The 15801-nt window shown below is 45.6% G+C and overlaps 1 protein-coding gene, 1 long non-coding RNA gene and 1 pseudogene across 2 annotated transcripts; all 3 read left to right on the plus strand.

The window, feature by feature from the left end:
- The first annotated feature begins 5430 nt into the window (after nt 1-5430).
- Nucleotides 5431-6668, plus strand: LOC125534413 (uncharacterized). The gene is made up of 3 exons (XR_007294478.2): nt 5431-5685; nt 6114-6163; nt 6255-6668. It is a non-coding gene; the product is annotated as an uncharacterized LOC125534413 (long non-coding RNA).
- Nucleotides 6669-8122: 1454 nt separating this feature from the next.
- Nucleotides 8123-9553, plus strand: LOC125538270 (ent-kaur-16-ene synthase, chloroplastic-like; annotated as a pseudogene).
- Nucleotides 9554-11213: 1660 nt separating this feature from the next.
- LOC147987511 (uncharacterized) lies at nt 11214-14944 on the plus strand. Its single transcript, XM_087542411.1, has 3 exons — nt 11214-11502; nt 11986-12392; nt 13140-14944. Exons 1-3 carry the CDS (start codon nt 11214-11216, stop codon nt 14688-14690), a joined length of 2247 nt encoding a protein of 748 aa, XP_087398537.1. The 3' UTR covers nt 14691-14944.
- Nucleotides 14945-15801: the final 857 nt, after the last annotated feature.

Here is a 15801-nt window from a genome sequence, read left to right on the forward strand (position 1 = left end):
TGCTTGTTCAAGTAAGAATAGCACCCAAGCACCAGTCCACCCACATACCAAATTATCAAAGTACCAAACGCGAATCATATGAACGTGATGAAAACTAGCTTGACGATATTCCCATGTGTTCTCGGGAGCGCTTTTCTCTATATAAGAGTTTGTCCAGGCTTGTCCTTTGCTACAAAAAGGAGTGGGCCACCTTGCTGCACTTTATTTACTTTTGTTACTTGTTACTCGTTACAAATTATCCTATCACAAAACTATCTGTTACCTATTATTTCAGTGCTTGCAGAGAATACCTTGCTGAAAACCGCTTATGATTTCCTTCTGCTCCTTGTTGGGTTCGACACTCTTACTTATCGAAAGGACTACGATAGATTCCCTATACTTGTGGGTCATCACCGCCCGCCGAGGTGCACCGTCGCCGGAAACCGCCGCCCAAGCCGGGGAACCGCGAGGAGGAGAGGAAGAGGGCCGCCACCGCCGGCTTCACCACGGCGCCGCGCGGGCAACGGCCGGCCACGCCAGCCGGCGGCAGCGGCAGGAGGAGGGGTGGGAGGTGGGGGCTAGGCGGCGAGGGGAGGGAGGGCCGCCCCGGTCGCCCCGCTGGGGGGGGGGGGAGTATAGGGAGTGTTCTGCTCTCTGATTGTCACGATTATTGGCATTTCTGTTTTAGTGTATTAATTACGTAGCTTCCGCCCTCACTTGAATCCGAGTTTGTGCATCTTATTAATTGGATTATCCACTATGTTAGGTCACCTTTGGACTCTACTAGTTTTACAAGTCATGGATATCAGATGAGAAAAGGTTGTTAGCTGCAACAGTTTTACTTCTCATCCTGGTGATTATAAGATGCTTCCAGAAAGTCTTGGATCTTAAAAGCAGTAGCTTTAATGCTCTAAGAAAGGTCAGCTCCAAGACCAGCGTCATTCGGGGCAACAATGTGACAGAAGAAGCACGGCTTGACAACCTTATAAAAAATAAGGCAAGAGAAGTCGTGAACCGTGGTGGACCGTGGAGATCAATGGACCTCCCAAGCCTACCTTACCAGCTATTTTTGGACTCCCCATTTCTAGATTCTGATCGTGTTGAAATCCTGAACAAGTTCTGGTCGCTTGACCCCAAATCAGCTTATCGAGCAGTTGAAGGCACGCTGTCTGCTATGACCAGTTTTCTCTACACCAAAGATTAGAGCACACCCTACCTTGGTTTCAGTAATTCATCAGCATCGGTCATCTTCCGTCGGTCCACACAACTACTAGCTTATGCAACCTTAATCACAGCCATCTGCCTTGTACACCCCAGAGATTACAGGAAAAAATTACACGTTGGAGATAACTGGATTATTTATCCAAAAGAAGATATTTGGATTACATATGTGATGTTGTATGGCACTGTTCTGCTGGAGTTCGTTCACTTCTGTGTACAAATACGCTTTCCGGAAAAAGTTCTCTGGAAGAATATTCCAGCATAGTATTACCGGATTATTAGCCCATAACAAACGGCACTCCAGGTTGAGGAGGATCGCGGGATGGTTACAATGCAAGGACTTCCTCGACGATTGTTGGCACATGAAGCCTAGCGATTGGCGTAAGGAGATTGCAGAATTGGTTCGTCTACATGTTGAAACAGGGTGGAAGGATGACGTAGTGGGTACTAAATCTTACAGGAGGTTTAATGATGCCACGGGTGAGTGGACGCTCGCGAAAAATGGATATTTCCGACTGGTGGGTTGGAGCATACAGAGGCCATTTGACGAGAGCATTATTCTCTGGCACCTGGCCACAGATTTATTATTCGTTCAGCATAAGGCCGTTTCTCCTGATGACCGTGATCGTGCCCGTCGGTGCAAAGAAATATCCAACTACATGATGCATCTGCTGTTCGAAAACCCTGAGATGCTGATGCCACAACGGCCTACGACGAGCTCGAGGAAATCCTCAAGGGTGAAGAGACACCGCGGGACAAGATGAGATTTACGCAGAATGTAGTTGAGAAGTGCAAGGCGGGTTCGATCCCCAACTCTTTTGTTCGTGATGCTTGGCTGCTTGTTGTAAGCTTTCAGGGTCATGTTGGTGATAAGACCACGATGTGGGAGGTGATCGAAGGCGTGTGGGTGGAGATGCTCTGCTATTCTGCCAGTCGATGCCGCGGGTACTTGCACGCGGAGGCTCTGGGAAACGGTGTGGAGTACCTCTCCTATGTCTGAGTCCTGTTGGCATACGCCGGGATGGAGACATTTTCAGAAAAGCTTCAGAGGAGGGACGATGTGTCATTTGACAGTGATAAGCCTTACCGTTTAGCACGGAAGGTAAGACGCACTCGCTCCTTTTGATTCCCAATACTTAAGGCAGCAGGTTTAACTGATTGAGCTCGGTCGAGGATACTATGTATGCATCTCTTTAATTGTTTGGCTTGTCTGCCAGCATGTCTGTAGGGTAATTTGTTGGCACTCCTTCTGTCTTTCTCACTGTTGGACGCATGACATGTACTGAAATGTATGCCTCATTCGTTGTGCCGACTGCAGAACCATGTAAGACAGGTGAAATGCATGTCATCTGTTCATTAGCCTGTCACATGTTTCCAGATTTTACTGTCTGGACTAAGCTAAGATTTCTTGTTTCAAATCACCCCCAGGAGTATGTTGTATTCAAAGTCCTAACCATTCGGGCCGACATTGTCTTTCTCCCAGCACTTTCAGAAACGGAAATCATTTGCGATGAGCCTTACCGTTTAGCACAGAAGATAAGACGCACTCGCTCCTTTTGACTCCCAGACTGAAGGCAGCGAGCTTTTTACTCTCTTAGCTCGGTCGAGGATATTATGTATACATCCCTTTAATTGTTTGTCTTGTCTGCCAGCATGTCTGTTGGATAATTTGTTGGCGCTCCTTCTGTCTTTCTCACTGCTCGATGCAAGAGATGTACAATAAAATATTAAAAAAAATCTTAGCTGAGTGCAGACAGTAAAACCTGTTATACATGTACAGGCTGAGTGCAGACAGTAAAACCTGGACACATGTACAGGCTAATGAAACGATGACATACATTTCCCTTGTCTTACATGGTTCTGCAGTTGGCACAACAAATGGGGCATACATTTGATACTTCCTCCGTTCCTAAATATAAATCTTTTTAGAGATTCTAATATGAACTACATACAAAGTAAAATAAGTGAATCCACACTCTAAAATATGTCTATATATATTTATATATATAGTCTATATTAAAATCTTTAAAATGACTTATATTTAGGAACAACGGAGTACTAGATTTACCTGGCGGTCAAACCCAGCCATTTACTTCTAGATTCTCTGATTGGAAAAATCTACAGGTCAATAAACAATCCAGTTTTCCCCAAGTACACCAGCGACTAAAATCGAACCCCCAAACACAAACCATTTTTTCTTTCACTAAACGCACACCACAAATCAGTTTTTGTATCAAAGATTATTCATAACCACAACCAAGCTACTTTTTTTTATGGTGCTACGGCGGGCTTACGTCGACCTGAATCATTTTCATTATATAAAAGAGTAAGATACAAGACATCAGGTACAACAGATATCAACCAACACACACAAGAAGGCACAAGGAAGAACAGAAGAAGAACCAAAAAGAGCTACGATGAGCATCCAACACCAAGAACTTAGCACCCGACACTACTAGCTGGACCGATAAGAGCGGAAGCAAGCTTTGTTGAATCAATCGAAAGGAGATCCGTCATTGAGAAGACGCAGAGAAGAAGTTGCCGGCTGCTCTGCAATCACTCTACACCTTTAAAAGAGCTAGGAAGTCGCAACCACCGTCGAAGGGCATCCCACTGCCTAGCCACGTCGCGGCAAAGTGAGCCATCGACCGTGTCACAAGGCAATATTCCGCCGAGACAGTGTCAAAGGGCAATATTCCGCCGAGACAGACCCTATGCCGTGATAAAGTTTGGGCCCAAAAAGGTTCGCGCGTGGACTCGTCCGTTTGGGTCGGCGCATTGGACTGGCGTTTTCGTCCGTTTTGATCTAAACGAACATGCACAGACAATCTGGGTTGACGCGTTGGAATTGCTCTAGTGAAAGAATGAGAGAGGAGAGCGTGTAGCACAAGATGCAGCCTTCATGTGTGCGACACCGCGGCGAGGATAAGAAGAGGAACATAGCGAAATCATTAATTAAGGAGCATTCTTTGCAAACATCACTTCCGCCCTCCCAGGTTGCGACAAGTGGCATGCTGCATGTGCATGCGCCACTTATTGCAGCCGGAGAGTTTTCCCTTTTTCCATAGACTCATTTATTCAAAACGTTTTATCTCTGAAACCATGCGTCCAAATCACTAACCGTTTCATCATTGGATTTCTTGTGTTGAGATTTTCAAAACTAAATCTTATGTTAATAAGTTTTGATGAACTTTGTTTTTTTAAGATGAAAAAACCCAATTGGGAGCATGTTTTTTCTTTCTTTCTGAAAGCCGTTTCTTAGAGGCACGGCCGTGCCTCTCACAGAAGAAAAACCGTGCCACTCGTAGAAAAAAAAAGAGAAAACATGTTTTTTCCGTTTCCCAAAGGCACGATCGTGTCTGTCGCGGAAGTAAAACCGTCTCTCTCATGGAAGAAAAAAAAAGAAAACACTTTTTTTTTCATTTCCTAGAGGCACGACCTTGCCTCTCGTGGAAGAAAAATCGTGCCTCTCACGGAAGAAAAGAAAAAAGAAGAGAAAACGAGCTTTTGTTCGTTTTCGGGAGGCACGGCCGTGCCTATCGTGGAAGCAAAACCGTGCCTTTCACAAAAGGAAAAAAAAAAGAGAAATCGCGTTTTTTTTCATTTTCGAGAGGCACGGCCGCGGAAACAAAATCGTGCCTCTCGCGGAAGCAAAAAAACAAACGTGTTTTTCTTTGTGTGTTTTTCTTTGTTTTGTTTCTGAAAGGCACGGCCGTGCCTCTCACGAAAGCAAAATCCGTGCCTCTCGTGTAAGCAAAACCGTGCCTCTCGGAAAAGTAAAAAAAAGAGCGCATTTTTTGACGTAATTTTTTTTGTCAAAAAGCTAAGAAAGACATGTGGAAAACCGAAAAAGCATCTAAAAAGTCAGAAACATATGCAGAAAAGAAAAAAAATCAGACAGAGTACCCAGAGCACGATACATTTTTTTTTTTGAGACAACCCAGAGCACAATACATGATGATGATGGTTGAGAGCACGCCAAATCCTAAATGACCCTTGAGAGGCCCTTGAAAGAGCGCTCTTCAATTAGTTGCTGTCGGAACACAAGCATGACGATGGGCCAAACATGTATGCCAGTAGATGTATCCTGGGCCGTAAATGAATGACTAGAGCCTGGCAGATTTCAGATCCAAAGCATTCCAATGGCCCAGATTCCTGCGTGCCTGATGCTCGGCCTCATGCATCCAGGGAGAGCGGAGTGCGCGGCACGTGGGGTGCCCACGCCGCCGGCTTGTCCCAGTCCCGTCTCGTTTCCCGTACCACTCCCCTCTCACTCTCTCTCCGCCGCTTTCCAATGCCGGCGATGCTGCAGTAAATCCTCCGGCGAAGGCGGCCGCGGCCCTGCTCGGTCGATCCCTCCCACCCCATGTCCAAGGTTTGAGCAGCTGGTGGCTGCTCCACCTTCCCGGCGTCTCACCGGCAGGCGGTCGTGCCAACATTTCGTTCGAACCATCATGCTCGATTCGCCTCCTCCCGCGACGCCAGGTATGGCTGGTACCTTGCCCCCACCGAACCACGCTGCGTCAGTTTCCTCTCCGGCGGTCGGCGCCGTCCTCCACCACCCACCTGGGTTCGCGCGGGGAATTGGGGGAGGTGATGATTACAGTTCTGCTGTTATGTACGTACTCGTGTGGTGCTAATACGTACAGTACTGGACTAGAGCTAAGATTTTTTTTAGAAGAGGTAGATTCGAGAAACGTGGCTCATACTCTCATATTGCGCCGTAGTTCCTGACTCCTGCAGGACTGCACCTGATTCAATGCAGGAAGGCAAATTATTTCCTTCAGTTACTTACCGAGTTACAGTTCTCGCTTGATTTTTGTATGCCTAAAGAGTGGCACCATCTGTTCTGTAGTGTGTGTATTAGTGATATCTTTATCGATTCTCGACTCATATCTCCTTTGTTCCAACAGCATGTGTTGAGAGGAGGTTGGTAGGAGAAAATGCAAGTCTGCAAAATATGGTACGAGCCTGGTTATTGTATTTGAAGGTCCTGCCACTGCACATGGATTATTGTTCAACTAACTACCTTTATCACTGAAATTAAAATGCAGCACAGAGAGGGACAGGAGGCTGGGATAAGGAAGCGGCTCCGAGAAGTCAATTTTTTGCCATCTTGGTACTCACAATCATGGGTATCTATGGTGCTCTTGATGGGCTCCCAGCCTCAGGCTCCACGCTTCCCTTAGTGTTGAATGGATATTGCAAAACTAACAGGTTGATGGATCTTGGGGCGTCAACGAATTTGGCTTATCAGACAAAAAGACTATTCTCCTGTCCACATCAGGGGCGGAGCCAGAAAATTTGGCCAATGGGTTCACTTGTTAGCTCATTGTGAGGACTGGGTAAAGTCATTGTAACAAATAGAGATATGCTACTCACTCTGAGCCATATTAATTTTGAGAGTACCTAACCATATTAATTGACGCTGGTTTAGTACTCATTGAAGAGTGCAAGACGTACCAGTTTGATGAAATTATAAAGTCACTTGTTTAAATTTTATAAATAGAGTCACGAATATAGCTCCCTAGCTTTAGGACCAACTTCTCAACTTCCAGAAAAGATTAAAAAAAACACATTAGTTTGACAAGTTTCAAGTAAACTACCATGAAGTGAAAGCTGCATGTAAATTTACTCACATTTCAGAGTGCACCCTTCGGATCTTTCATCATCTGAAAAAAATAGTTTATCTATGCATAAAAGGCTTTGGGAGATCATATAAATTAATTCCTCAGAATAGAAGGTTTGGGGGATTAATCAACAGAATTTAACACACCTACATCTGGTGGGTAGGCTTGAAGTCCTTATACATCATTATCTGAATCCGATGATGATCAATTTCTATTTGATAAATATTCGCACCATAGCCTAGGTCAATCAAAGTTCAGATGAAATATAGTTAGAAAACTAGGGCAAAGGTTAATTTCGTGCTAGGATAAGACCTGCACAAGAAGGACGATGTGGTCTCATTACCTTCATTTTGGATTTCAATTGCCGGTCGCTGCTGACGGCTGACCTGGTGTTCTCAGCTGGTCGGCTTGCCGCTGGCCGTCGGCGATCCGGCGCCGCCATGCGCGAACATAGAGACGAGAGACCAAGAGACGATGTAAATCGGGGAAACGTACTGCGGAAACGAGAGGCGCGTGTCGTGGGTTGCGTACATTTTTTTTTGAGACAAACGTGGGTTGCGTACATGATGACATGGAATTGATAGTTAGCCCATCCAGCCGCTTCGTGGATGGTATGGTATCACATTTACTTACGGGCTTTTTTTAGCTGTACTTACAGTTTTTTTTTCCTATATAAGAAAAACAAGGTGTGAGCTTCTGGTTGGGCTACTGTTATATAAAACATTAATGGGCCAAAAGGCTTCTCATTCGCATGTTCCAGTTTCGATGGGTTCAACCGTACATTCGTATTGGGTTCATACAAGCGATCGCATCTATACATGTACGTGACGTGAAAAACTCGTTGGGTTCAGCTGAACCCAACGGCTACACGCTGGCTCCGCCCCTGGTCCACATTGACATGTGTTGTTGCACTTAAAGAAATGGATTTTTTGCCAGGAGCACATAAGGAGAGATATAGAAAAATATTCGTTTATTTATTAATGCAGTTTTGCTGCCTTTATTTCAAGGGCTGAAATTCCTTAGTGCGCTGAAAATTATACTATGTAAGACTAAATTTTATTGGAAGAAATTTCTCCATTGTTACGGATGAGTAGATTGCGGCTCCTCTAAGCCTTAATATAATTTCCCCCAGTATGCTAAGCCTTGGCGATGGGATGGGATTCTTCACCTCAGGGGAGATGGAGTGAAAAGGTTTGTTGTCAATGGAAAATATTGCTATGAAATTATATTTCCTCCCTGATTGTGTATTAGGGACAATTACTTTGTAAAGTTAGTGTCTAATATGTATGGGAATGGAGATGTACTTTACGTTGACATTTTCCTTATGATTTTTTAATGCCGGCCAGAATTTTTATGTTAGTCATGTTATCTCTTTTGTTTACCAATAGAATCAGGATGAGAATTTGAGTAACCCTTGTGAGTGACATATCGAAAATCCTCATATTTGACTTAATTAGACAGGCTGGGGAGGAATCTTGTGGTAGAGAAGCATATATGGCATATGTTACCAAAGGGTTAGGAAACCTGCTCGTTTGGAATGCAGTTATGAAGTTCTACAGAAAGAACAGATCGTTTTTTAACTCTCCTTCCAAGACTGCTGCTGTGTTAGTCCACCACTCTGATGATAAAGCCTTCAAGTACCTAGATTTGCTTGCCAGTAAAGTTGTTAGTTCAGGTGGGTCTCTCATACTTTGGAAATAACAACTGCTTCTAAATACCATCGCAAAAAAAAAAACTGCTTCTAAATACTTAATACCAGTAGACGTTTTGTAGTACCAACAGTGTAACTACTAAATATATGCTACCCGCTTTCGGTGGTGGATTTGTTTGAAAATTTTTCTAGTGATATAAAGGGCATCGTAGACATGACATACAGGTTATGTCCGTGAGTAGAAAAATGACATCTGTTTTTAGTAGCTTGTAAACTTTACCGTGTCCTGTTTGTAGCTTCTGGTTACATAGAGACGAGGGAAATCATGCTGGATATTGCGACATGCGCAGTGGCATTTTGTCAGTTACGGATGAATGGATATGATGAATCGTCAGGCACTTAGGCAGGAATTCCCTGTCAATGTTTGATTGATCTTGATTTAACAGTTGAACTAACGATTTCTATTCTTAGCACAGATGCACTGTCTCATGTTGCTGAACACTCCAGTTTCCATAATTCACTTCTAGGATATTTAAGTGATACAAAATCCACATTGGAGTTATTCAAGGCTTCAAAAGAAAGTACATCAGAAAATGAATCAATCCCAGATAGCATTGGCTACTCGGCAGCATATTGACGAAAACGCTGTGCTCTGATGATTTGCAAAGTTTCTCAATCCATGGAGAGGTACGTGCATGAAATTCAATATTCCTACTTCACTTAGCAGTTAATTTGAAGTTCAATTCTGTACTTTCAAACTTTCAGATAGATTATGCTACGTATTAAGTTTCCTTTCTATGCCTCCTTAGAACGTCTAGATCACAAGCAGAACACTGAGTTTTTCTATGCTACCGGTTCTCACAAGCTGAAGACAGAATACATGTAAGATTCTGACTTCTTAAAAAAGAATGGACCGCCAAATCATATTGTTTAAATGTCAATGCTAAATTGTCAAATATTTTGCTAAATCAGGCCATGCCTTGTCAACCAGGAACTTTTGTCTTTGGCTGTTGGAGATTTCACCTTTTCTCAATCTATTTACCAGGATGAACTACGTCATCTTGATAGGTAATCTGGCTGTTATGTTCACTTGTCACATAAACTTCATTTATTGAAGAGTTCTATTTTTTGTTGTTGCTACAGCTTGTTGGGTGAAAGAGAACAGGTTGGACCAGGATGAACATTGGGATCTAGCAATCAGGCTGGCTAGCAGTGCTGCCGCCACCAAGGTGATCATCAGCTAGGCGGTCTGGACAATGTGCGAGGAGTGGCTGCACTCTGTAGTCTGTAGGCAGTTCTCCTAAGGTAAGGCTGGCTGTATGAACCTGAGCTCCTCTCCTCCTCCTCTCTGAGATCTAATCTACACAATCTCCATCTTTTTGACCGGCCTTCTCGTCTCCTCCGGCCTCCATGGTGGGGTAAGGTGAGGGGAACCTTGGATCTAGGGGCGTAGCTAGGCCCCAAGCTACAAGGGCCATGGCCTGGGCTCTGGCAGCTTGATGCTTGGTTTAATGTAGAAACAGTAACACTATTTGCAGGTGTTCATTACTGTAGCAACAAGGTTGGCCTGGCGCATGGCTATAACCTGGCTATCTCTTTTATCGTATATGTCATTAACGGTTAATAGATAGTATCATAGTAACACGTATACTTCTGCAGACATAGGAAAAAGGAAGGACATGTCTAGGGCATATCTAGATGTGTCCTAATTATTGCATATCTAAATGATTTAATCAAACTAGAAGCAAAAAAGAAAAAGACAAAATAAAATGCCCACGCGAATCTTCGTGTAAAATCAATGACATTTTTATTTTTATTTTTTTAGAAATGGAGGAGGACCCCCGGCCTCTGCATCTGGACGATGCATGCAACCACTTTATTAATTATTTATACAAGACCTTACAAAGGCATACAATAGTAAGACTGAAGCCACCGTCTAGGCAACAAAAGTGTCGCTACTCCTATTCAATTGATGAAGGGATGCTGATAGTCTGGGCCTAATACCAAACAGACCACGCAGCCAAACCTAACATCTAAGATCTGAGGTCCCAACCAGGACGCCTGGCGGGTATGGGCACCCACCACTCCGGCGTGCTCCTCAACCAGGATGCCTGCCAGGTATGAGGCCGCCGCAGCCACCTGCCACCAATCCATCTTCAGAGCTATACTGCTGCATGAACGTTGCCCGGTCTAGTTGCCGCCGACGCCACCACGACGCCAGACAGCGATGACCTCCTGCGCGAGTCCATCATCGCACATCAGACGCCAAATCTCCAGAGCGCCATGCCATCGAGATCCGACACCATCAATGTGTGTGATGAAGCACCGCTCCTCCTCTTGTCACCTCCAGCCATTACTTGCTCCAAAACGATGCCCCCATGAGGGAAAGCGTTACTAAGAACGTCATCATCGTCCGATCCGGGAGACCCAGATTTAGAGTTTCCCCCGGAGCATCCCGAGCCTGATGACGCCAACTGCAACAACGATGCCTCGACAAGGAAACGACATCAAAGACGCCGCCATCGTTCGCCATGACCATAGTCGGCGCGATTTTCATCGGCACTTGCGCCACCGGGCATACGACACCGGCCTCGCTGGTTCCTTCGACCGTAGCAAACTCCAAAACGATGCCCTGAAGAGGGGCTACGGCGCAAGAGCACCGCCATCGCTCGATCCCATGAAGATCTAGGGTTTCCCCCAGAGTTGCCCAGGTTGTCAAGGACCAGACAAAGATGCCGACGTGTCGCACTTGCCATCGCGCCGACCGTGACCCGGAGACCAAGCTCACGCCTAAGCCCAGATCCGGCCGCGCCGCCGCCGATCTGGTCACGCCGCCGTCGTCCCTGGCGACCGTGGCGCCCCAGATCTTGAAGCCGCTTGCCATGGGGAATGGGATCGCCGGAGCGCCGCCAGCCCCCGTCGTGACGTCCGGCCGCACGCCACGCTCCAACCCGGGGGCGCCGGCCTGCGCCAGCTCCTCACGAGCAGGAGGGCACCTAGTCCCCGCCGCCGCCGTTGACGGCAAGGCTTTGCCTGGCCGCGCCCTTGGGCGGCGGCGAGGGAGGAGGAGGACGAGAGGGGGAGTCGGGGGCGACGGGATCTGGGAGCCTCCCCCAGCCGCCGCACGGGGGCGACTCGGGAGGGACGGGACTCCCTACTTATCATGGCGTATCTAGATGTGCTTTAGCAAAATGGTAGAAAAAAAAGGCTGTTGGCTCTATGGTATCCATCAGACTGGTAACATTGGTAACGAGCTGGTGGGGTTGGGTTCTCACAGGCACAAGAGAGTTACGACTTTGAAGTCTAATGGCCGGATGCTAATGGCGATTAACAATAAAAAGCTCCCTACTTACCATGGCGTATTATTCTTGGCGTGCTGCTTTAATCGAGTCCATCATGCTAAAGTGTGTACATATGCATGCTTGTTCTCTTTGCGAATGTGTACGGATGCTTGTTGACGATTATTTAATGAATGATGATTTCCTGATGGTTGCTTCTTTATAGGCGATCTGCAGGTGGATGGGGAGAGAGCGAGAGAGAGGGAGATCGAGATGGCACAATGGTGGTGGGAGGGGCGGGAGCTGCGTATCCTCGTCCTAGCCAGCCTCAGCGCCCAATACTTCCTCGTATTATTTGCCGGCGTCCGTAAGTTCCATATCCCGCCATGGCTCCGAGTTTCATTCCGGCTGGCACACATCGGCAGCGACGCTCTGGCCATCTTCACCCTCGCCACGCTCTTCAGCCGCCAAAAGAATGGGCTGAGCTGCAGCTATGCGCGTGGCAGCCATGGTTTGGAGCTGTTATGGGCGCCGATCGTGCTGATGCACCTCGGTGGGCAGGTCGTCATAACCACCTATAAGATTGAAGACAATGAGCAGTGGAGCCGCCACATCCTAACCTCTCTATCCAAGGTCAGTAGGAAAAAAAATTCTAGCCCACTTTTCATTTAGTCATATATATGTCCCAAGAGTTCAGCCGGTGTCCGCATCGCAAACATGTTTTTCTTCGTATACCCTGTTAATTATCCAGGTTTACTAGTGTTCTCTACATACATCATAAATGTGTATATATCCGAACTCTCTCCTCTTGTCCTCTTAAGAGTTGTCGTTTTCGACACCACTCGGTCTCTAAAATACAACCTTGACCATTTTTTTCTTCTGTTAAAAGGCATTGCAAAAATCCAAATAATTATACGATGTGGAGGTACTTTTCGATATAAACTGATATGTATGATTTCCAAGTATCAAATCCAAATACTGGTAAATACATTAGTACTAAAACTCAAACTTGTACTCTATTAAAAGTTTAAAACCATAAATTCTTACAAAAATAATAATTAGGGTTACTTTATTCACTTCAAATATTATTTGTTCTTTACGGAATGCAAAGTACACTCGTGTATAAAGCTGGGCGAAAGCCTATTTAGAGAATGAAGGAGCTTAGGAGAAAGCAAAGTGATTGATCAGTAGTTTCTAAATTTTTCTTAAATTTAAGAATTTCATGATTTTTTTTGTTAGTGGTCGGACAAAACCCAAATGGAGGGAGTAATTTCATGCTTACAACACTAGTATTAATTGGTACTTTAGGAGAGTGGTGCAATTAGGTAGCATCTTGAAAATATGTACATCCTATTAATTGGGTTATATCCACCTTGTCAGGTCGTTGTCGCACTCTATGTGTTTTACAGGTCATGGTCGTCAAATGACAAAAGTTTGTTGGCTGCAACAATTTTGCTTTTCGTCATGGTGATTATCAGATGCTTCCAGAAGGCCCTGGACCTTAAGAGCAGTAGCTTTAATGCCCTACGGAAGGCCAGCTCGTCCGGGATTAGCATCATTCAGGACACCTATGTCACAGAAAAAAGCAGGCTTGACAAATTTATAAAAAAAGCAAGAAAGGTCGTGCACCGTGATGGACCGCGGGGATCATCGGCAGACCTCCCAAGGCTACCATACCAGCTATTTTTGGACTTTCCATGTCTCTATTCTGATCGTGTTGGAATCCTGAATTTCTGGTTGCTTGACCCAAAATCAGCTTATCAAGCAATAGAAGGCGCACTGTCTGCTATGACCAGTTTTCTCTACACCAAAGATGATACTGTCAAACCCTACCTTGGTTCGAAGGAAGCATCAGCAACGGCCGTCTTCCGTCGGTGCACACAAGTACTAGCTTATGCAACGGTAATCGTAGCCATCTGCCTGGTACAGACTAGTAGCCAGAAAAAAGATTATAACAGTGAAGATACCTGGGTTACACTAGTGCTGTTGTGGGGCACTTTTGTGCTGGAGCTGGTTTACTTGGGCGTACAAACAGCTTTCCGGGACAGGTTCTCTGGCAGAGTTCTCCAACATAGTCTTATTGGATTATTAGCCCATAACAGAAGGCACTCGAGGTTGAGGACGATTGCGGGATGGTTGCAATGCAAGGACTTCCTCGACGATTGTTGGCACATGAAGCCTATCTATTCGTGCGAGGAGATTACAGAACTGGCCCGTCAGCATGTCGAGTCATTGTGGAAGCACTGCATCTTGGACAAGGAGACTTATAGGAGGCATAATGATACCAGAGGCGAATGGACGCTCAGGAGTAAGCGATGCCTAGGAGAACTGGGTTGGAGCATACGGAGGCCATTTGACGAGAGCATTATTCTCTGGCACCTGGCCACAGATCTGTGCTTCCAGGCCATAGATTTAATGTTTCATGGTGAGGTCACGTCTCCTGATGATCGTGAATGTGCCCGTAGGTGCAGAGAAATGTCCAACTACATGATGCATCTCTTGTTTGATAATCCTGAGATGCTAATGCCAGGCAGCAGAAAGAGTTTGTTCACAAGGGCCTATCAAGAACTCGAAGACATGCTCCGCTATGAGGAGGAGGCACGGCTGAACGAGGACCAGATTACACTGTTAGTATTTGAGAGATGCCACAGAGGCATCACTGGTGATGCTTTGAGGCTTGCTGAAAGTTTGTTGGTTGATGCTTACCATGGCGACGCGACCCGAATGTGGAAGGTGATCCAGGGCGTGTGGGTGGAGATGCTCTGCTTTTCTGCCGGCCGGTCTCGTGGATACATGCATGCAGAGACTCTGGGAACGGGGGTGGAGTACCTCTCCTATGTCTGGGCCCTCTTGGCACACGCCGGGATGGAGACATTTCCGGAAAAGCTTCAGAGGGAGGGTCTGTCGGTTGACGGCGATGATCGGGTTTAGCGCGTACCACATTTGTTCTCGAGGAGATTGTGATTGGTTTCGCCGTATGTGTTGTCTCCTTAATTGTTGGTTTTGCCTGCTAGCAGACTCCTCTACTTCTTAACTGAACTACTCCCTCCGTTTCAAATTACTTGTCGTAGATATAGATGTATCTAGATGTATTTTAATTCTAGATACATTCATTTCTGCGACGAGTAATTTGAAACGGAGTGAGTAGTATATAAGCAGCACCATGTCATTCTCCGTGCCCTTCATGTCCGGCTCCGTAAAAATAAGTCGTCAAATGGGTGTGTGCCGCAACTCTCAAAGAGCAGATGATGTGTAAATAACCGACACTTCGGAGAGAACGCATGTCTGTTCGTACTCTTAAGGTACATTGAGCTTCTTGAAGGAAGGACACTGTCAGCATTCTTATGTAAGCACCTATACAAGCAGGTCATTTCTGTGTATGGCTGAGATCGATACTGATGTTTAAGCACTAGTTTTTTTTTTTAGAAGAATGTTGAAGCACTAGGTGGGCAAGACTAGTATAGGATCTGGGCTTTACCTGCGATCAAGTGATTCTGAAATATGGTTGTTTAGATGGTATGCATCTAGAATTTTTGTTGTATTTAATTGGATCATCCACCATGTCGGGTTATGGTTGCGCTCTATGTGCTTTACAAGTCATGGTACGCAGATGACAAAAGGTAGCTGGCTGCACCAATTTTGCTTTTCATCCAGGTGAATATCAGATGTTTTCAAGAGGCTTTGGATCTTAAGAGCGGTAGCTTTATAATGCCCTAAGAAAGGCCAGCTCGTCTGACCTTATATAGACAACAATGAACTCAAGAAGTTGCACGGTAGCTCTGGCCTCTACATCAAACAGTGCACACAACCATCTTTATTATATTATTCAACGAAGCCTTAATGCGCACCGGCACCCGCTCTATATTGGGAGCACCAACCGGTCTAGCATACCCTCAATACGCACCGGCACCCGCTTTATACTCAGTCGTCACTATCTTCCGTCGTCTCATCTTCAGAAGTGATAAATGCATTGACCTTGCCAAACCCTTTTATTGTCGACACCATCATGAGGCCAGACAATACCACCCTCCTATGTGTGCCC

The sequence above is a fragment of the Triticum urartu genome, chromosome 2A (assembly GCF_056163025.1).
Source record: "Triticum urartu cultivar PI428250 chromosome 2A, HENAU_Tu73, whole genome shotgun sequence".
In the NCBI taxonomy this organism is placed as follows: domain Eukaryota; kingdom Viridiplantae; phylum Streptophyta; class Magnoliopsida; order Poales; family Poaceae; genus Triticum; species Triticum urartu.

What these genes read in the sequence shown, in the direction of transcription:
- LOC147987511 (XM_087542411.1), top strand. Translation starts at nt 11,214, where the DNA reads ATGCCGACGTGTCGCACTTGCCATCGCGCCGACCGTGACCCGGAGACC. An exon ending in CCCCGCCGCCGCCGTTGACG is followed by an intron (nt 11,503 to 11,985) that starts GCAAGGCTTTGC and finishes GCTTCTTTATAG; the next exon opens with GCGATCTGCAGGTGGATGGG. An exon ending in TCCTAACCTCTCTATCCAAG is followed by an intron (nt 12,393 to 13,139) that starts GTCAGTAGGAAA and finishes CCACCTTGTCAG; the next exon opens with GTCGTTGTCGCACTCTATGT.